Genomic DNA, 23,242 nt, shown 5'->3' with positions numbered 1-23,242 from the left:
TGGCCTCTCAAACTCCTCCTCCCATTTGTGACGCAACCGAGCAAGCGGGGCTGGGGTCAGTTCTCAATGGCCGTGCATATCCAAGTAATAAGGTGTCAACCTGGGGGCATGGTCAATACTGCGTGAAGTACTGGTGGGTTGCGGGCTCACCTCCAGATAGATCCCAGAGGTGCTGACAATGGAGCATGAGTTGCCTATGGAGAAGGATTTGCCATGGGGGCAGTACGCTCTCTTCCACCAGCTGGAGTGAGGCTGGAGTGAGGCTGGCACCCCAAAAAAAGGACTCTACCTCAAGAAATGAGAGTTCAGTCCGGGTCTGCAATTACCGGGTGGTGTATTAGCCCCTGCCTCAGGGTAGTCAGCGGCAGCAGTGGAGTGTAGAGCGGGGCCCCTCCGGACAGGCGCTGAATGCGGACCAAGTGCCTTTGCCATAGTTACCTGTATTGAAAGGGTCGAGGCAGGCCGGGCTCCCGGCAAGAGCAATCAACAGATTGCTGGTAACAGCAAATGCCCAAGGTCAGAACAGGTCTCCCCAGGTAACAGCCCGCTGTCCAGCGAGAGAACCACTGGAGCTGTGCTGCTAGGAAGTAAGCCTCAAACGACGGGGCACCCAGTCCCCCCGGTCCACTGGCAGCTGCAGCTTAACCAAACTAACTTGCCGACGGCCATTTCCCCAGATAAGGGAGCAAAGTAGAGCCACCAGCTCCCTGAAAAAGGAGCAGGAAGGGACAACCAGAAGATTGGTAAATTAATAAACTAGATGAGGTAGGAGGACAATTTTCGCAAATGCAATTTTGCCTATAGGAGTCAGGGGAAGATTCCTCCAAATTCCCACCAATGAGCGTATGCCCACCAGTGCTATGCGATGATTGAGTTCGTAGAGGTCTAGAGGGGTATGATATGCCTGCGCATGCCAAGCGAGACTAGAGTCGCCAATGCATACCTCCTGCGGAGGGAGGTCGGGGCTAAGAGGATAGACTGAAGATTTTACCCAGTTAACCCTCAGCCTGGCCGTTGCTGCAAAGTCTGGTAACATGGCCTGGAGAGGTTCGATGTCAGAAGAGATGTCCTGTAAGTAAAGGAGCAGGTCATATGAATACAAAGACACACTCTAGGTTCGCCCATTAAGGGGATGCCAAACTCCCTTCCCTCCCCACGAAGGTGCACAGCTATGGACTTCATAGCCAGGGGAAAAAGACGGGGGGACACCACTGACTCGTACCTCGGGTCACAGGGAATGGAGCTGAGATGTAGCGGTCCAGGCAAACCCGCGAAGTGGGGTTTGAATATATTAACTTAGTTTAGGCCAAGAGCTAAGGTCCCACTCTCATGCAGCGATGCATCTCAAATAGAAAAGGCCAGGACAGGGTGTTAAATGCCTTCTCCAGATCCAGGACTAGGCAAGCAGCACAAGTTACTGAATCACAATTTGAGCTTTGTACATGCCAAAATACATTTTCCCTGTCACAAGCGACCTGATAGTGTGAATCGGGCCGTTCGAGACAGGACAATTGCTTTGTACATGTTCCCTTAATGTGGCAGAGCAGGACTGAGCAACTATTTTTCTGTGCCTGCAGTGTGTAGGTCATTCCTCTGAGTTAGTGCATTGTTTTAGACAGCAATGGTCAGAAAAAGAAAGAGGCAAACCCTCCTCAACGTTTCTGAGATATGATCTCTGAAACCAGACCTAATTCAGAGAAATATTGAGTTAAAAACTTCTTTTTACACATAACAGATGCATAAAATCAGGAGCTTCTCTCTATGCTGAGCCAGAAAAGCTCATCATGATATAGACTCAGGTGTTGCTCAATGCTTGAGCGACAGCAAAGGATGGAAAATGCTGTTCTCACACTGAATTGATTCTTTTTTCCTTTTATCTTTAAGAAGCTTTTAGTAACTTTCATTACAGATCTCTGGGGCAGATATAGGTACATCGGATTGGCTAAAAGTGTTCACAATGTGTCCACCGACTTTTAGCAAATTCAACGGTATTTACAGAGATATGGCTCTCTCCTCCACTCTACCTAGCGATGGGGCAGAAATTTGCTGCAGCGCACCACGGACACACCTTTGCCCAATATTGCAAGGGTGTTTGCATCAGTCTAGCATAGTTTTTGTACTAGAGGGGTTCCCTTCCAGTACAAAATACTATGCTTAAAACTTTTCCTGCCTTGTTTGTGCACTCTACAGTGCAGCACACACGCAAAGTCGTAAAAGTAAGGCAAAATAAAAGCATTTCTCTATGATAGCACCTGTTTGAAATGGACGTTATCTTTTTGGCGCAAAACTCTGTCTACTTTTATTTGCAAATAGGGATTTGTATAAAAAACCATGGGTGGTTGCATGTAAATGCACATTCACCACCCTTGGAACACCCCCTTGGCACTACTGGTGCAAAACAAGTTTTAAAATTAGGAAAAAGGGTTTTCTGGCTGGTTTTCTGGCAATTTGTGTCTCCTTCTTGAGGGAAACATGGTGTAAAATCTTAGTAAATATACCCCAAATTCTCAGTGATTCAGAATTGGACCTCCCTCATGATGAGGTAGGTTGCAAAATGGGCACCCACTACAATTTGCTGCCATTACAGCGATGGTGGCCTGCTGGGGTCAACAGACCACCATGACTGTGCTTGCTTTTATATGAAGAAGGTGCAGCTCGTTTTCCATAAGGAAAAAATGATAACTGTTTACAAAAAAGGAGACAAGTTTATAAAACTATTTTTTAAGAGTAAGCAGCAGTGGTCTCATGGACTACTGCCTACTCCTAAAACATGGGTTTTGTTCCATTTATAAAGTGGAATGTGTCCCCTGGAGAACCCTACCTGTTTGTGAATGGGTTACTACCTCCTTTGCGGTGTCTGTAAACTATAAATGTTTTGCAATCACATTTAGAACACAAAACATTAATACATTATATACAAAATCGCTGTATAGACGGTAAGCTCTAAACACGTCCCTTCCAAAGACCGATTCCTTAGTGATTCGTAACGTTACCATATTGTTAAAATAGTTTAGCGCGTTAAAAAAACACATTTTGTCAATCTTGCAATGCACTGAATCACTGGGTTTGCAACAAGAAAATACGTTAGTACATTTAGTCTAGAGTCCTTCACTAATTGCATTTTCTTGTTCATTTGTTTGATGTTACGCTCACTGTAAGAAGTGTGATTAGTAGCTTTTTAGTTCACAAAGTGAGAATGTCTGTGCATATTGGCTTTCTTAATGCTGAAGAAAGCAAAGGACCATTTGTCAAAATGATCTGCAATGTAATATTTTGCTGTGTATTCCTTTGAAGTTCGCCAATTACACTGCAGACGTCATCTTCTGACTCCTTTTCACAATCCTCTCCTAAACCCTGTAAATGCAGTCTGTTCAGCTAAAGGGCTGTATTCAGCTGCCATATTGTTGAGGGACAATATTTGTTTTCATTGTGCAATTTTCTTTCTATGCCAGCTGGGAGCAACATACTTTCACCCAACTATTGCCAAACTCTCCCCCTAACAAAAAGCCACTCCTATTGGATTTGGAAATACTTGCTTCTTATCTGTTTTCTTTTGTTAACAGTTTTTATTTCTGCTTTTAATTTTCGTGTTACTAAAATAGAGTGTTTGCTTATTTTAGTTTAATGCTGAAAAGTGCATAATACTTCCACTGAATCCTCAGCTCTTAGAAATTTTTCATTTATTTCTGCATAACAGGTACAACTTAGACCCATTTGATAACTATTCAGATGAGCAACTCTGGAAAGCACTGGAAAGAACATTCATGAAAGACACAGTGAGTAACACATTGATGTTGATGTATACAAGTTTGTATCATGCCCAGTGTTCTGATATAGTTATATCTTAAGCTAGATAGAATATCTCTGAGGAAACACAGGACAGGCACCAGACCAGTTCTCCCTTTTGATAGTCTACTTACTCACAGAAAGTCAAGCTTTTAATGTGGTATAATGCTAATTCTCAATAAGAAGAGAAGGAATAAGAAAAGCGACTAGCAGGAAGTCACAGTTAAGATGTAGTTTGGAAAGTAAATGTCCTTACAATTCCTCTCTAGAGTAATTTATTGATGTGCTGCTGGCACTCATAACCAAATACCTACGCTGTGGTGGCCAATTTTCACTCTGGCTGATTGCTGCAAATCACTTCAATATACCACCATTTTAGAGTGGTGATAGCTGCTAACAGGACTTCAGTTATTGGGAGATAGCTCTTGTCTGCCACAGCAGTATGATAACAGAGGGTGAGATCTGCCACTGGGACCAAAACCCCTGAAGCATCTGTTCAGACATATTAGGGCTACACATAGCACTCTATTCCATTACATGAGTGACCATTTTCCCACCTTTAGACCCCCACTACCTATCTGATCTGTAAAGATGGTTCATTCTGTACAAAGCACAGCTACGAATAAAACTGAGATGGTAGACTTCACAGGGAACTGAACTACTACTGAGACCACAAGTGAAGAGTCCCCTGTATGCATGTAGTAAATGGCTACCACCAGCACTCAATCACAGATATAGTGGTCTTCAGAAATTAAATAGTAATCTTCAGGAATAGGCACAACAGTGTTTAAATAGTGACTGTTTGGATAGAAGGTGACAATCCAGATGTTTTGATGCTGCACAAAGGAATCTAATTTTAGAAAAGACACTGAGAACCAGGGAGTAAGTGGCTGCAACAGGAACCACTCCCGGAGAATGAAATTTGTTTGTGGGACCGGATACCGAGGACAGTACTGTTCAAAGGATACGCTTTTGTTCCAAATACCCTTATCCCACAAATATGTATGTTCAGTAGGAACGCAGCTGCATTCCAGGAATGGGAAACTCAGATTTAAAAGAATAACTGTGTTTCTTTGGGTCATTTTATGATGGGAAGCAACCTCCACAATATAGGATGTTCATTAGCTATGGACAGAGCTAGAGCAGGTGAAATGGCAGCCAATCAGTTCCTCGCATCATTAGTAAACTGTGGTGAGGTGAGCTGTGTCACTAAAAGGAACATTTCCATCAGTAATTCAAAGAATCTGTGAATGAGAATATACAAAAGCACATATAGCCAAAAACATTGCATCTATTGTAAGTGCAAGAGTTGGCTGTGTAAGAAAATGCCTCTTTTTTATGATAACCCCCATTTGTTTGCACTGATGCTGTTGATTGTTGAATCCTGTGCACTGGGACCCTGCTAACAATCATGCCTGAGACCATGTGCTCTAACTCCTAAAAACTCGTAATTTGGCTAAAAATCCAAATTGGCATGTTTAACTTACCTGTAAGACCCTAGTATATGGTACACTGTGTAGCCAGGGCCTCTAAATTAAATGTCACCAGTGTCACTATTTGTGCCAACAATAAAGTGACCATGTAAAATATGACTCTAGGTTGCCACAGCAGCCTAGGATGGTAGTTTTAAAAAACTGCCATTTTGACCTGCAAGGATTACTTTTTTCAATGGCCTAAACCTTCCTTTTTAATGGTTATAAGACAATGCTAAGGAAGGATGTAATTAATCGTAATTTAAAATCCAATCTGCTGATACACCTGGTTTTTTAGTTACTATATTAAAATGCGACTGTCACCTGTCAGCCTGCTGAGAGGTGTAAATTTCTCCATGGAAAGGGAACACAAGGGCCATGGCTGGAAGGATTTCTGAACTACTCATTTTTTATTTTGAAGGTTTTGTATAGCGCGAACAAGACCCTTACGGGTATCAGAGCGCTTTACAGGGCAAATATAGGTGACAGAAATACACATAAAAATAATATAGGTTAGACTAATACAAAAGTAGTAACTATTACAGACTAGCAGATATCTACACAGTTGTATAAATAGTTCAAGTGAATTTGGCCAAGAGAGTCGATTTCACTTCTTTTTTTAACAATGCCGTGGATGGGTTCTGTCTCATTTCTGGGGGCAAGGCATTTCAAATCCTGGGAGCCATTCGTGAGAAGGACCGGTTGTATGTTTTCTTCTTGGTAAATCGTTGTGGTTTCAGTAGAATATTATATGAGCTTGTGGTGATTCTGTTACAACCCGATAGAGCCAATTTCTCAGCTAGGTATCTCGGGGTTTTGTGATGTAATGCCTTGTGCGTCATACTGGCTATTTTGCAATGGATTCTAGGCTCAAAAGGTAGCCAGTTGAGGGCACGAAGGTCAGGGGAGATGTGACAGTTTCTTTTGGAGCCTGTGATGAGTCTCGCAGCTGTGTTGATTGAGGCTCCGTCGTCGATTTGGGAAGGCCGCAGAGAGCGACACTCCCATACTCCACTCTAGGGATTACTAGAGCTTGAACTGTCTGTTTGAAGTCATTTGCGGGCGGGAAGGGTTTCAGTGTTCTCAGAGTGTTCATCTGAAAGTTTGCTTCTTTAGTCGAAGCGCTGATGTGTTTCTGCATATTTAGCTTATTGTCCAGAGTTATTCCCAGCGATTTCGCAGGGTCGATAATGAGAGGTTGACCGTTGAGTGCTGTTAGGTGTTGCATCCACTCAAGGATGATGGTTGATTGGCTGGGGGGGGGGATTAAGAGGAATTCGGTTTTGAGGGTGTTTAGTTTTAGGTTGTTATTGGCCAACCAGTCTGCGTTTTTAGGAGCTTTGAATTGAGAGATTTTGATGTCCTCAAGTGAATGGATCTTTATGTAAAGTTGTGTGTCGTCTGCGTACATGTGATCGTGGACATTCAAGGTGCTGAGAAGATCAGTGAGTGGTTCCATAAACAGATTGAAAAGTGTAGGGGAGAGGGATGATCCCTGTGGTACTCCCAAAGGGACAGGGGTGGGCTTGGATAAGGGTTGATTGACCTTGAATCTTTTTGTTCTATTTTAAAGGAAGGAGGTGCACCAGTTTAGGACTGATCCAGATAGTCCAATTCTGTGTTTCAAGAAATCTAGTACGTTTTCGTGTTTGACGGTGTCAAAGGCCGAGGATGGGTCAAGCAGGATTAGTAAACAGGTTTTGTTTTGGTCCAGGATTTTTAATGCGTCATCTATATGTGGGTCATGGCTGATTCAGTACTGTGCCCTGCAAGGAAACCTGATTGGAATTTATCAAGCAGGTTGAAGTGGTCTATGTGGTTTCTAAGCTGCGTGTAAACACATTGTTCGAGCAATTTGGCCAAGGTGGGATGTTGGATATTGGGCAATAAGTATTCAGGTCTGACAGGCCTGCCGATGGCTTCTTTAAGATGGGGATACCTGACCTGCTTTAAGGATGTCTGGGATGGTTCCTTGCAGTAGAGAGGTGTTTATAATCCTAGTCCAAAGAGGCACAAGCATTGGGATGAAGTCTTTTAGGTGGTTGCTGGGAGAGGGTCCGTGAAGTGATTGGAGGGATTCAGGGCCGTGAGGGTTTTTAGAATAGTTTCTTTGCTGTAGGTGTTGAAGGAGGCCCAGGATGCGTTGTTTTTGAGGTCGAACTTTGCAGAGCCACTAAGAGGGGTCACACGCGGGGTCAGTGAGGAGATCATGTGAGGGTCGGTATGGGATAATAGATCGTTAAGCAGGTCTGTCTTTATGTTTTCTGTCTTCGTTGTGAAAAAGAAGACAAATTCCTCGCAATTGGGCAGTGTGTCAGGATAAACTTGGGGGGAGTGGGAGACACCCTTAGATTGAGATTTGATTAGTTCGAATAGCCTTTTGGGACGATTCTTGGCTTGGTCAAATTGTTTACTGAAGAAGTCTGCTTTTGATCGTCTAATCTTTCTCTAATAGGAGTTTCTCGTGCTTCTTAGTAACTTGAGGTGGTCAGAGGATTGTGGCGATCTCCATTATCGTTCAATTACTCTTAGTGATCTTCAGTCTTCATTTAGCCTACCAGCATACCAGGGTTTTGAGTCTTTTGTGGCGACTCTTTTCAGTTGTAGGGAAGCTAGATTGTCTAATACCATGTTTATAGAGTGGAAGTAATGATTAGTCAGATAATTTATCTCATCTAACCGGTGGCAGCATGAAGTTAGGATTAGAGGTTGAGAGTACATCGGGGTCACAGTTTTTTTAGTTTCGTTCTCGTGGGTTGGACAGAGAGTAGTTTAACTGATTCATTGATCTGGAAAGTGATGATGTGATGGTTAGACCAGTCACAGGGGAGGATCGATTCAAGCTGGGTGGAGTCCGCTTTGGAAATTACTAGATTGATGGTTGAGCCTTTTTCATGGGCGGGGCTGTCACAGAATTGGGACAGGTTAAGGTCGGATAAGAAAGCTTTGAGGCTATTGACCTCTGGGTCCTCAGGGTCATTCCAGTGGAGGTTAATGTCTCCCAGGAATATTTGAATGTTTTGTTGTCTGACATTTGTGGTTAGGATATCCATGAAGTGTTCGATGAAGGTGAGGTTATTCCCTGGTGGGTGGTAAAATTAATATAGTGAACATATTGGTTTGTTATTATTGATGTCTAAGCATAGGTATTCACAGGAAGAAAGAACCGGGGAGTTGGAGCGGTTTATAGGGAGGTTGTTCTGATGTATGCAAGCAATACCACCACCTGGCCTATCAATTCTATCTAGTTTTGTGATGTGATGGTTTGGGGGTACTAGTATGTCAAGGATGAGTGTGGATGATTCATTTAGACATGTTTCGGTTAAAATTAGAAGGTCAGGCTCATTAGTAAGTATGAGGTCAGCTATATCGGCAGCATGTCTTGCGGCCGGCCTGAAGGTTAGCAGAATACATTTTAGCTGGGCTTTGGTAGGAGTAGTGTTGGGTTTATATATGATGGGTACACGCATGAGGTTATTTTCAACTATACCTCTAGAAATGTGTCTTCTAGCTCTAGAGGCATTGGAAGGGATGGATTGGATTAAGGACAATTTCTATGTGTTGTCCGTGTGTGCAATATTAAGGGGTGGAGCCTGGTGCTTGTAAGCATGGAGTAGGGAAGTTAGATATTTTGATGATAGAGGGTTATTCCTTCTGACCTGATGGGCTGAGGCATTGGGGTAAGGCACTGTTCTCCATCTAGGAAGCTCCTGTTTTGGGGAGCTTGCACCTAGCTGATGTGTAAGATTAGAGTGGCTGATGTGGCGGTAAGTCATAGCTTCTACTTCGGAGCATGTGGACTTGGGTTGTTGCAGAATCAGGTCACGAAAAGTTTGGAGGTCCTCTTTGACTTGTTGGGTCAGGTGTTGGAATTAACGTTTTTGTAGAATGGAATGTAGTTGGTCTATGTGTGGGGTCTTGGGGGGAAACGTAATCTGGTTCATTGTATGGCAGTTTTTCAGTGTGGTAATCAATAGAGAGGTGGGAGTAGAGAAGGGACGTGAGGAGGTATTGATGTGTGCTTTAAGTGGGACGGTGGGATTCTAAGTAAGGGGAGAGGGAGAGGGTGGGAACGCGGGCTGAGCAGATGTAAGGGTGTGGGAGAGATTGGAACAGAGTTTGTTTTGGAGTTGCTGGGAGTGGAGTGGGGAGGAGTGTGTTATCTCAAGGGTGAGAAGGGGGCGTATGGGAAGGCTAGAGGCGAGGAAATAAGGGTATGTGTTGTGATAGGCACAGTAGAAATTATGGTGGTGCTGGGGGATGAGTAGGACTTGGAGAGATGTATCTCATCCCTAGGGGTGTCCATTAGGTCTGGGGTGGGTGTATATGCCGATGGGATACCGAGGGAAAATGTCTTAAAGGGGAGTCCGGTAGGGAGTCGGGCAGAGAACTGGGAGAGTGGTTTGCTGGGGAGGTGGTATGGGGTCTTGCAACCTTCTCTTTGAGGAAAGATGTTATCCAGTAGATTTAGGTTACGGTCTGATGCTTGCATGAGTATGATCCCATTATGATAGATGGTAATTGTTCCTGCCACTTTGTAGAACGGGGAGGGAATGATGGATAATGTAAGAGCATGTGCTGTTTTCCTGGTGAATACAATCAAGAATAGGGAGAGAAAAGCTTTCCGCCATTGGGCTCTTCTTTTGGTATAGAAGATGATGTCAGTTTATGTGACCTTTGTTGTTTGAGAAATAGGGGTCAGAGATTGGAGTTTCTGGGTGAGATTTTAATAGATTATGTTTAAAGCCTTTGGCTGCTTTTTTGTATGGTTAGGGGGGTATTTAATGGAATAGGTGTGTAAGCCAGATGACTGTTCCTTAGAGTAACCTAGGTCCTCAACAGGTTAAACTGGCCCCAGCCGATCCCCGCTGTTAACCAGGACCAGTAGTGAGCGCTCCATGTAGGGTTGGGTGTTCCCGGTCCCACATGCCTCCGGGCAGCTGGCAAGCGTGTCCTCGCATATAGTGGTTCGGCAGTTGATCGTCTGAAAGCCCATGTAGGAGCGCGTTCCAGTCTCTAAACCCGATCACCAAGCAGGGTTCTCAGCGGGAGGGCATCGCCCGGAAAACCAGCTGCAGCCGATCCCAGAAGTCAAACTGGGACCCGTAGTGCGTGCTCATGTAGTCGAGGACTTCCAGCGTCCCTGCCTCACTCCGTCGATCCCACGACCCAACTAACTTCCGTCGATCTCACCCAGAGTGTGGTCTCGAGGCCAGGGGATCGAGGCAGGAAGATGACCGGATCCGCTAATGTGCATGGCCAGAGCTCGTGATCCAGGTCCAGTCTCAGGCATCACCTGCATTAAGGGACACACGGCAGACGATGAACGATCCAGTCAGCACTGTGGGCGTCTTCTTCCTTATCTCCGCCAGGTCTGCAGTGGCACTCAATCCTGTAGGAGAGAGGTCGAGGACTGCGACTGGGAACAGTATTGCTGCAGTGGGTGCCTCTGGGTCTTGGGGTCGGTGTCGTCGTAGACCTCAGATGCTAGCTGGCTTCAGATCTCTCCTCCCCTCCGGCCAGTGATGAGGTAAGCTGAAAAAGAAAAATAAAGTTGTGGATGTTACAGGCGATGTCACCTCATGTTCCTCCGCAATTTCGGTCCAGTTGACGCTGGGGCTAAACAGGACTATTACAGAAAGTGATCCCCAGCCAGCGGAGCTCTCCCTGTGAGGCTCCTCACCAGTTGGGCATTTTTGCCATTGTCCAAGTCTTCAGAGTGACACCAATCCCAGTGGGGTGGATACCTATTTCAGAACTGGTTTCTAGGGGGAGTTTCTCATTTCCCTCACCTCAGGGGTGTGCCCAGAGCTCGGTCCAGGGGCACAAAGGTTATGCCATTTTGCATTTTGGCAGAGCAGTACAGCAGATGATGGATTACGTAACAAAAGCTGTAAACCCATATTTATGGCGAAATGTCCACGTTACAGTAGCCCTACTTATATCCAATAAAGAATCTATAAAAAATAGAAGAGGGATGGATTATGGGGATGAAAATGGCTGAGTCTGTATTTCATGGCTCAATGATCTCTGCCTATGTTTATGGGGTCATAGTAATATGACAGTGACTTTGGAAAGCACCAGTGAAGTGTGGATTCATACTCGGGTGTAACAGAAAGCTTCTTTGCCAACACCGTAGATGATGTATCTGGATCTGAAGTAAGGACATCCCTAGTAGATAATTGGCAGTTTTAAACTTTATTCAGGCTGCAAAGGCAGGCCTCGGACATGTTTTAAGATGCTACTTAAGTGGTTGGCACAATAAGTACTGCAGGCCCACTGGTAGCTTTTAATTTACAGGCCCTGGATAGATGGTATACCATTATACAAAGGACATATGAGTAAATTAAATATGCCAATCAGGTGTAAGCCGATCAAACCATGTTTACAGGAGTGAGCACAAGCACTTTAGCACTGGTTAGCAGTGGTAATGCGTACATAGTCTTAATGTCAACAAAAATTAATTCAGCAAAAAGTGATGGGTAAATTTCAAAACTTTTGAGGGAAGACCACCCTAAGGCTGACACATCTAACAGCTATAGTCCATAGTCTGCATAATATCATCCCACTTTCAGCCTGAACCCTGAGAACGAGCTGTACATTACAACAGTCTTGCCATGCACTTACCAACCGGGGTCAATTGACATTCTTAACAGACAGCGTATTTGGCCCTGCTTTTGTTTTGCTTTTTATATGTCTGTTTCTGCCTGGAATACAACTTCCTGCAATGGGTCCAGACCCGGCTGTTTGTACTGATAAAATCAGTGGCACAGTAAGAGGTAAATAAAGCAGGTATTGCGTATCACTTGGCATCAAAATTTGTGGATTCACCAGGCCAAAGCAGATCGATCCAAGAAGTGCCATCATCATTTACAAAGTGAGTCACCTATAGTGTGCACGCCTGGCTCACAAGCCCAGTCTGCTGATCAGATTCTGTGTGACCATTAGTGGAAACATGCAGTGCTTAATTTGGGCCAGTGGTTGCAGGTGGTGCCCAGAACAAGAAGGAAACAGGCTGAAAAGGGGGGAGAAGGAGGAAGAGAAAGAGGGAATGACAGTAACAAAAGGAGAAAGCAGAGATGAAAAAGATGTCTTTAGTATATTAGGAACTGTAATTTGGTAAAAATCACAATTTGTAATTTCTAATTTTTGTACATCTGTCCATTGGTGAACTCTTGGTCTCTGTATCCTGCACATGCTTTCCTCATTGTCAAGTTTTGTTACCTGACCAAGCTGCCCAAAATAACATGGATTCATTTAAAGTTTTAGTTTTACTGCTGTGAGAACTACCTGATAGGTGTGTTGCTGTAGCTTTACCACAGCAGTTGTGAGAAAGTGGATTATTACTTGAAGTGGGTAGTAGACCTCTTCAAGTAAAAATGGCATTATTCCTTACTAGGTCCAGTTAGGTCTCAATAATTTAAACCTGAGTTCAACCCTTTGTAGCTGTAGCACAGAGCGGAGCAGAAAGGCTTATATTAGTGGACATGTCTAAAGTATTTATCAGTACCAATACAATTAACATGCATTTGCAATGCAATGGGTCTTGCATTTACGCAAGTTTGAGCTATTGGCATTGTACATGACAATGCCTGTTATTTATGTTTTGGGTTTTAAAACATAAATAAAGGGCATTGTCATTTACAATACTAATAGCTTAAACTCTCGCAAATGCGAGACCTATTGCATTACAAATGCTTGGGTTTCTTGCAGCATCTCCTCTTTCTAGAAAATCTCTGGCTTGCCTATGTTCAATAAGGAGTTCCACATCTTGGGTGCACGCCCTAGAAAGAAGCAGTCACTAAAGGGTCTTTTCTTGAAATGTAACCTCTTTACGTTAAGAGTTTATTTTACTTTTAACCTTGATAGAGTCCCCGGAGATGTCAGTCTCGTATGTAATGTCCTGTCTTCCTACCAAGGCTATCTACAATCTTTATAATACCCCAACTTGTATGTGCTTTCACTGCACCTGTTTGGCTTCACTTATGGAAACACTTCCACCCATGGCAGAAAACCTCATGTATACTTTACATCTCAGCCTAAGAAGTGCAGGTACTGTCAGGGTGCGGTTACCTTTAGAGAAGACTTCACTAGTAGATCATTCAGAGAGTAGAAAACATGCAAGAGGTGTTTTTTTTTTTTTGTAAACGAGCACTAGGATGAGCTCTAAACAAAGACTAGACAAACAATCAGTCAGAGTCAAATTTACTTTATTCGGCTAATTATAGCCATCAAAGTACATAAAACAAACAAGACAAATCAAATCTACAATCAATAAAAACCATAAAATGATTATTATTAATCTTCATAGAGTCCTGCCCCACTCAAAATTCATTATCCACAATAGGACAAAGTACACTCCTTCAAATAATGCCACAGTTCATACAAAAATGGAAATACAGACCACTAACACATAATTAGGCCTGGGAATAAATAAATATAATAAATATATAAAATACAGTTAGCCCAGCATTAGTCTTATCCAACATTACATATAAAAAAGCATAAAAATACATTTTTAAGTAACAGGATTCAAAGCCCTGTCCACAGGGAGATTCATAGATAGCCTATTCCTACACCTAATTGCACCTATTATAAAACTTGCTACCCCAAAACAGACCATAGGTGAGGCCAGCATTTGTAAATATACCAACGCCGGCCTAACTTGCTCAAAGTTACATCCTCTAAGCAAGGGAATAATAAATTTTCTGCGCAAGGAGTTGTAATATGCGCAGAAAAATATTATATGAAGAGTATTCTGGTCTGAGAAATTGTCGCAAGGGAAAGGATTTAATGTTCCCTCTTTGAAATACCCTTTGGGGAATGCAAGGAGCCAGGGAACCATGTTCATCCTAAATCTTATCAAGACAAAAAGATGGTATGGTTTGTTTATATAGGATAAATATGGTTGTGTCTGCCGACCCAAGCTCAATATAGCAAAACTTCTCACCATGGGTTTTTTCAGCTCATTCTCCTCCCTTAGTACTCTTCGTCTATCTAAGAACTCCTGCTTGAGGTCTCTTTGGTCGATTTACTAGTGCTGGAGGACTCAAAAATAAGTCGGGACGGCCAAGAATTTCCATCTGGTCCTTAATGTATCTAAGCCACGGAATGTCTAACATCTTTTCCAGGGTAAGACATCTCCAATGACCAATTGATTAAGATTTGGGGTAGCTTGTGCCCAAATTCTCAACCAACGCAATAACGGGGCAACCGCAATTTGGTCAAAAATAAAACCTGCTCCTAATTCCTCATGTATGTTAAAAACTGGCGTAGAAGCAGGGACCGAAAGCAATCTACGGAAGAAAATATTTTCGACCCCCTGAATTTCTCTGACATCTGTATAACCCCAGATGTCACTCACATAAGTCGCCATAGGGAGACACTTAGCATTATAGATCTTTATAAGCGCTGGGATTAGTTTTGAGCCTATTCTTTTTGCAAAGTCTAGAGTGGCCCCCGATGCTCTGGCTAATGCATTCTTCGTGTGTGCACGCTGCCTGCACCATGAGCGCTGGTCGTCAAAAAGTACCCCTAGGTATGGGAACACAGGGACTTTTACTAGCTCAAGACCCTTGCAATAGAATTTGACCTTCCTTGCCCTTTTTGACCCTATGGACATAGCATGTGATTTTTTTAAATTGGTATTTAAATCCAAAGACTCCATAAAATGTATAAAACAATTTAAAAGGGTTTGCAGCCCCCTTGCAGTCCTGGCCACCAACACCGCGTCTTCAGCATACAGGAATGCGGGGAGCATTTTGGAGCCGGCTCTGGGGATATCTTTACAGCAGGAAATTAGGGAATCTCCTAGCTTATTAATATAGAGAGTAAAAAGTAAAGGGGCCAAAATACACCCCCTGCCGGACCCCTCTCTTTACTGCCCATGAGTCAGTCAGGCTGCCATCTTCATTTAAACGCACAGCCGCTATTGTATTTTCGTGGATGGCTGCCAGAAAAGAGATTAAATCAGCATCTAGCCCTATATCCTGAAGGATCACCCAGAGTTTTGATCTATTAACAAGATCAAAAGCCAAGGTTAAATCCATAAAGGCCAGATGAAGATCCCCGCGTTTTACAACTGTATACTTCCCTATCACCAAATGGAGATTAAGGCATTGATCCAACGTGCCTTTCCTTGTCTAAAACCATATTGGAGATCGGAAATAATATTTGCTTGGTCCAGCCAGTCTGTTAACTGGGCCAGGACAACTTTCCCCATGATTTTTGCCACGGAATCAAGGAGCGAAATAGGCCTATAACAGGCTGGATCATTCCTCGCTCCTTTCTTAAAAATTGGTATAATAACTGCCTTGGCCCAAGACAGGGGAAAACCAATCAGGCACGCTGCATTAAAAACGTAAGTTAGAACCTTAGCCCATAGCTTAGGATCTGCCTTGTACAAGTCAGCTGGTACTCCATCAGGACCTGGAGCTTTCCCCCTAAGGTTGATGTGATTGCCTTATTAACTTTGTCAATAGTAAAAACAAGAGGGTGGCATACCTGATCACTTTCTGCTGACCCTGCAGAAGTTCCGGGTGTCACATCACTGTACACTTTCCCAAAGTGTTGCACCCACCTCTCAGCAGGAACTAAACAGTCTTCACTAGAGTTTGGTATATCATCAAACAATGGGCTATTAACAACAGACCAGAATCTAGAGCTGTTGGCCAGGACACTAGCCTGATTAAGCTCTTCCCACGCCATCTCCCTTAATTGCCTTTTCCGTCTTTCCACTGCCAATTTATATACCCTTCTTGCATTCTTACAACTTTCATCAAACCATTTTGCGGGCCTCTGTCTGCAAGGAACAGTTAAGTTCAAAGCGACCTGCTTTGTAATTCGGTCTAAAGCATCAAGGATAGATAGTGGTTGGGAGTCCTGGTCTAGACAGGTCCCAAACTCCTGTGCACAGTTGGTCATTAGACTATCAATAAAGCTATCAGGGGTAATCCTCTCCCACCTCACTCTACGTGCTTGATCTATGAGCACAATATTTGCGTTAGTAAGCTGGGTCATGGTCCTATCTCTATTTACAGCGTGTATATTGAGGTCCAGTGTCAGTGGATTATGGTCACCAAAACAATTTTTTGTTGCACTTAATATGCCTAGTGTCGGCATCAGTGAAAAGAAGACCAAAATATAATCAATTATGCTGTGACGGCCATGACCAACATATGTAGGTACAGGGTCTAATCTGTCCGACTGCACAGGGCAGATCAGATTATGAGTTGCTAAAAAACTTTCTAAAAAGGAACCGGAAGAGGTGTGTTCAAAATGGGTTAGCCCCTGAGGGCCATAATCCTCCTCCAGACTTGCTAGGCAATTAGTAGGACAAAAATGAATGTTAAAATCACCCAGGACTATAGTATCATACTGTGTTTCAGTGCTGTCTCCATATTTACCCAAGAAAACAGTAAGGGCTCTAAGATGCTCTAACTCGTCATTTCTAGTGAAGGAATTGTAGAAGTTAACCACTAGAAAAGTTGACAAATTTTTCCCTGTCAGTTCTACTGCTAGGATGTGGGGAGAACTTGATTCTATCAACTTTACTTTATAAAACAGATTAAGGTTAATCATCAATAGTAGCCCCCCCCCCTTGCTCTGCCCATAATAGATGGTATAGCAAATTTACAAAAAGATAAAAATCCATCCAAATAATATGTTTCCTTAGCCTCCCACGTTTCCTGAAGGGCTATAATATAATGTGTGGCAAGGAAGAGTTCCCAGCTAGCGTCACCCTTTTTTGCCCTTAAACCAGCAATGTTCCATGTTAAAACTTTTATTATGCCCCCATCGGTTATTGTAGAAGTAGAACTGAGTTTTACTATACCAGTTGATGAAATCTGGTGGTTAACAGAACAGGGCACAATAGAATTCGATGAGCTAATCAAGGGGACATGTGTTGCATCATTCGATATTTCCGCCAAGTTATCTGAAACAACAGGTACTACGTTATTAACCGGCAGTCAGTCTTGAGTATCTAAATCAGAAAGTGCCGGAAACCTGTTAAACAGAGGAATGGAGGGAATAGTCAACATCGAGGTTTTCACAGAAGGCTTATAAAAGTGTCCCAGTGGCAAGGCCCAGATGGAAGTGGCAAACATAGGGCATGGTTCCTGTGCCCTTAACAAGTTCTGAACAACCACAGGGTTTCGAAAGTTAATAACCACGCAGTCCCCCTCAAAGTTCTTTAAAGATCGTCCCACCCATCCAACTCTGCGCACCATGATAATATTGTTGCTCATGGACACCCTAAAGCCCTTGTGTTTAGATAACCAATCTACGGTTTTGTTCCGGAGTTGAATCCAAGATTCAGTTTGGTCTGCCCTAAGCGGGGGAACACCTGCCAGAACCATAACATAAGGACACGCGGCCGGGGGCAGATCTAAGACATCTACAGAGTGCTTTATATTCACAGCGTTCAGCACAGAGGGGCCTTCTCCGTGATGATTACCAGCTCTCACATTAGCCTCTGACTGACCAATAAGTAAGGGTCTCGAAGGACCCCGTGGCTGGTGCGGGATCTGGTCAGCTGGACAGAGGGAATTAACCGCATTTCCTAACCCCGGGACTCCCGTGCGCAGATGTGCGGAATTCCCCCCTGGGGCAGATGATACACATAATGAACGAGGCGTGGCAAGACTCGCATTACCAGTAAGTTCAATTCCTGCTCTATGGACCAATTCCCTATTATTAACCCCCACACAGCCAGTGGCTTCTGGGTCTACCGGGTCAACAGGAGCTTTAACTACCCCACGAACCACACATTGGCACCCACATACCTTCTGGGTAACTGGGGCGTTACCAGATTTTGAAAAATGTAACAACTTTTCTTCTATCTCCCCTAGTTTACTTAGAAAAGGCGCTAAGAGAGCAGATATTAAAGACTCCAATTGTTTCCAGGAATCAGGATTACTTCCAAGGTCCACCACAGTTTGGGGGTCAGTGTTTGTAGAACAAGACAAGTTACCATTAGATTTCGGGGAATTCATCTCACGTGTCCTTAAAACTTGGGGTTTAGGTTTGGTTTTAGCCTTATTCCTCAATGCCACACTTCCCCTTGTGCGTTTTGCTGGCGGCTCACCATTTCCTCTCTCACCATTCCCTCCCAACCTGGATCTGGTAGAGCATACCACACTTTCCCCATCCCTAGTAGCCCTTTTAGATCCAGCAACAGAGTCACCTTGGGCCACACAAGGCGTAGTTGAGGTATGTGGTGAGGATGTAACAGGGGATACGGGCAAAACTGTTTTCTCAGGTGGAATAACCAGCAGTTCTTTCGATATACTCTGTCTTGAATTTTGAATAAATTCCAGAGTGCCTGAGTAGTCCACCTCCGGTAGCCCTGGTTTACGAACCACTCCATCCGTTAACTCCCCCACCGGGCTTATAACCATAGTATCCATGCTTAAATGATCCATAATTTACGAAGCACCCAGGGGGGATTTGGCCAAAGTTATAGCCCCCAAAGATGATCTTTTTGTCCTGCATATGAGCCCAGAGAGAGCCTTTTTTCAGTGAGGTGTATTTCATGTGTTAACACGGACTCTGCCCTAAATAGGAACGCATCCAGAGTTCCCGCTACTCCCCCAGTCCTCTGTCCTATAGCCTTACGTTTAGTGGTCATGACCTATACTTTAATATATAGCACCAACTTCTACAAACAAGACTACCAGGAAAGAATATAATATAAAGATATCCTTACAGTTTGTCCAACGCTCAAAATGTCGAAGTGTCTTGCACAGCAAAGGGGGGATGGCGCAGCCCTGCCTCCTCCTGGCTCGGACGGGAGCCCCTGGTCACTTTTAAACGCGCTTCCTGGCACAGATGCTCTAGTATGCCCCACTGCAGGCTCACCTGTTTCCGATCACACCGTCCCTTCTTCCTCCACTCGCCTCTCCCTTTCAATTGCGTGTTTTGCATCAGCCATGGCTGCACGCAGAAGCGTCCCGAAAACTCCTTCCTCTTCACCGCGTTGAGCCAAGCCGTCTCTGCTCTGCTCTGACGAAATTCAAACGTTGCACCTTGTACCATCAAAGGGGGCTGCCATTAGACGGTCTGCACTTTCACTAGGGAACCACCTCCGGAGCTCCGCGTTCACCAAACTTTCCGTGGAGGGTCACAGCCGCGAAAGAGCGCCTCCTGTACTATCCGAAGGTATCTGGCTTCAGTTCAGACGAGGTTTGTCACATCGGTTTGCACTGGCTCATTCAATATATTCAGTATCCAGGCGTGTGAATTCGACTTTCATGTGTACTGTTCATAACCGGAACAAACACAACACCGGCTCCCTTCCACGGGATGGGACTGCACTGCTCCTGCTGAGCGCCCAGCCTTCCGGCCACTGATGGAGGCCCGACGCTGCCTGTCCCGCTCAGGGCGCGCCCGGCCCGAAGCAGCTAGAGATGAGAACAGGACCAGAGATGGTGTCCAGGCTTTCCGTTGATATTGGAGGACCAGTGGAGTGGCCAATGAACGCGTGAGCTGAGGGGATTTAGTAAACATGTATCACAGTTCCACATTGTTCCCGATTCATCTTACTCAGCCGGCAACTGTCACCATTGCAATGCGGCCTTTCAGTGTATCACTTGCTATATAAATATCTTTAGTGGCCCTACCTCCAGTGGCCACTCCGCCCTGTGAGACAGCAGAGCCCCTGCGGTGACACACGTGGGCCACGTGGCGCCTCGTTCCGTAAATAATGGATGCGTCACGTTATTAGGGAAGCCGCCCGCAGCCAATGGTTATATGGGCACAATTTAAGCAGATGAATCTTCTACATGGATGTTCATTCGAAGAAGAAAATGTTGTTAAATTATTCCCTAGACACAAAAAAAACTGTCTGCAATTTCTTTTTTTTAAAATGCCAATAACAATCGTTGTTGCTAAGCACTTTATCTGGACATTTTAGGTGGTATTCGTCAAACCTACCTGAAAAGCTCACAAAGGTGTCAATATTAAATATATGGATTGAGAGTCTGCTGATAACTAATAAAAATAGCATAAAGGCAAATTTTTCCTCTATCAAGCCCCACGTTTCAAGCAACCCCAAACAATTAATGGAACTACCACCGAGTTGGCTTCTCCAAGATTGAGCTGAAAGATGCAATTTTTGGTGTGTGTTGTGTTGGTAGCAGCTTTTGATTTCGGCGTGCATGACTGATAGTGTAAGACCACCAACTGGCACACCGTGTTTATCGGAAAAGGGCTTTCTAGTGACCTCTGGGTATTTGCTGCTGGTCACCCAAAAGGTTAATTGTTAGAAAAGAAGCAAGATAAGTAGAACATATGTGACGTCACTGAGGGGCTACCATAAATGCTTCGCAACCACTTCTAACTTACCATGTCAGACACAATCCGTAGCATCACATACCTACCACAAACTATCAACTGAAAATATTCTGGACCCTGCTGAGTAGTAAATGAGTGCAATTACTACACTAAAGACAAGGGTAAACTCTTTGTTTAACAACACGCCTTTAATGCCTGTCATCCTGATACATGCACTGCCCGTTGGCGTTTATCTTTCCGCAAACTGCACCGAAACCCTAATACTCGGCAGCCTTAGTCGTTAATAGTTCATGAAGTTCCAACTCCGGTATTCCACGCATACGTTCATCTTCTTGCACCGTGACCAATAAAAAAAATTAATCTCCGCGCACCTACCAAAAATGTAAGTGTTCTTCGCTAACGTGTACATGTAAAGCACTCCAATATCTACAGATCGAGTTTGCGCTATATAAAAAATATAAATAAACGTAAACAACTCGAAGGGCTCTTCCCGGTCAGCGGCAGGTTCAAAGAGCAGTATTCACCCGGCCCTTTTGAAAACAGAGCATGGGCCCCTGATAAGCAGCAGGACGGGAGGGCTACAAAAACAAGCTGACGCCATTGCGCAAATGAGAGGTGATCCCTGAACTCCCCGGCTATAAATAACCATCCATCGGTGACAGGAAGACTAACTGCATTTGAGCTGTGGAACTTTCCCAGCATTCATTACTGTTAACAATTCACCACAACAGTGCCAAAAGACATATCAATGACGCACCAGCAGGTCATGAAAAGTAAGGCAAATAGCGGGAAGTCCAGAGCTCCATCAGGGGCCGGACTGCGGCTCGGCGGATGTTAACGTTGAGCCTGCACTGGGTCCCCGCTGCTCCAGCTGGGCAGGTCCGGTCCCACAGGATGAGAAGAGTGGCTCACTCTGACCCATTGCTGTCTTCCCATGGTGATCTGTGCAGTGCCAGGAGCTGGAGGAGGTGGGTGGTCAGGGCGCGGCAACGGAGGCAGAGAGAGAGGTGGGTGACTGACAAAGGCACTGAGTCAGCAGAGCGGGCTGTGTGGGAGGAAGGAGCGGTGGCTGTGATTTAAGGCATGGTGTTCATGTCAAATGTAAATGACTGCGCACTACTTTAAAAACAAGCACTTGCAATGCAATAGAACTTATATTTACTCGAGTCTTATTGCATTTGAAACGGGGGTGCAGGTGGGCAGAAAGGCAGGAACGGGAGTGGGGGGTGGAGGCCGAGAAGTCACGGACTGTGGGAGGGAAGGGCGGGAGCCACGGGAACAAAATAGTTTTGAAAGTAATTGGGCCAGTAGCCATGGAAGTATACACATGATTACATGGATGTCAGGAGGAGGGACTAACAAGGCTAAAACCAAAAAGGAAGGCAGCATTTAGGACCTAAGCCAATCAAAAAGATGAGCGGAGAGTGTACGGAGCTTCCACAAAGCTTCCATTCTATAGTGAATACTGCATGCCTCGCAAAGTGAGCAGCGCATTCGCACTGCAACGCTAGGCGAGACCTAAAAAGGAGAAAGTACCACACAATAAAAATCCCACTCCAATTTATAATAATAGGGTACATTGTAATGAACAGATACCACACAAAAAATGGATATAGGGAACTGGAGATATAATTTTTTTAAGTTTTAAATCTAGCACCAATATCTCAATGTGCAAATTACAGGTGTCCGGTTGAGCTAGACCAGGACAAGGTCAAAAGTTAACGTTAAGTGATGGAGCATGGACTAGATCCATCCCGGTGGAAAATTTGCCTTCTGATTTTAGTCGCTTTTCTTGTTGACTAGCTTGTTGGCAGAACAGGCTGCAGGCTGGATCCGTAGAGGGGTTCGTAGATGGCGACCGGCTGAAGTGCAGGTCCTTGATGGGAGCCTCAGCTGCCGGAGTAAGTTTGAGGCTCCCAACATCAAAGGCAAGAAAGCTCCCGGAGGGTGACGTATGAAGTTGGGACCCACAAAGGCGTCATCATCATAGGGGTGCTGCTCAGAGTTAGTCCCTCTACGTTCAGAATCAGAAACTTTTTTGGAAGTCGAGATCCTTTCAGCGGGCCAAACTAGCATATTGAGTCCTACCAGCAGGTTGATGCTGGTGACTGTGGCTCAGAGGTGGTTCCATGGTTGCTCTGGTTGTTTTTGGAAAAAGTTCAGAAAAAGTATCTAAGTATCCAATCTTGTAGTTTATCAGGGCGAAGGAGTACACTCTAAAACCAACTCAGGGTCCAAGACCTTTTGGGCACCACTTGGGTGTTAGGTCTCAATCTATCAGAAGCCAGGATCCAGGGCAAATCCAGTTGGAACTGGTTACCTGGGCCTAGAAGAGATTTGGACTTCTTTCAGGTTTGGTGCTCCTAGAGCTTATCAGGAGGCTAGCCAACGAGCCCCACTCAACTATCTAAGTGGGAGCAGGTGCAGCCCTTGGAGTTTCTTTCTAAAGGGGTTAAACAGCAGGTGGAGTCCTTTGTCTTTCTTCCACAGGTCCAGATGGGTTTTGAAGAATGTACCCAGTGGTGCCACCTTCATGCCTGGCACTAACTTGTGTGTGGGAGAGTCTCCTTAACCAATCAGAAAAAAGTTTCCAGGGGCAGCCATGTCCACTTTGATATCACTTCCTGCAGTTTGGCCCTGACAATCCCACAATACACTGCTGTGCCAAAATCAAGCATAGCAGAACCTTT

General features: G+C 44.5%; 1 protein-coding gene across 3 annotated transcripts in view; it reads left to right on the top strand.

Moving 5' to 3' along the window:
* The window catches only part of ABCC12 (ATP binding cassette subfamily C member 12), a 907,115-nt gene that overhangs the window by 748,283 nt on the left and 135,590 nt on the right, over nucleotides 1–23,242 (top strand). For all 3 annotated transcript variants that reach the window (XM_085640128.1, XM_085640130.1, XM_085640129.1), the window contains one exon: nucleotides 3,698–3,776. In XM_085640128.1, the coding sequence (XP_085496254.1) occupies nucleotides 3,698–3,776 (79 nt within the window). The remainder of the gene's footprint in view (nucleotides 1–3,697; nucleotides 3,777–23,242) is intronic.

This window comes from Triturus cristatus, chromosome 12 (genome assembly GCF_964204655.1).
Source record: "Triturus cristatus chromosome 12, aTriCri1.1, whole genome shotgun sequence".
In the NCBI taxonomy this organism is placed as follows: domain Eukaryota; kingdom Metazoa; phylum Chordata; class Amphibia; order Caudata; family Salamandridae; genus Triturus; species Triturus cristatus.
This window is presented reverse-complemented; position numbering and strand designations above follow the sequence as displayed.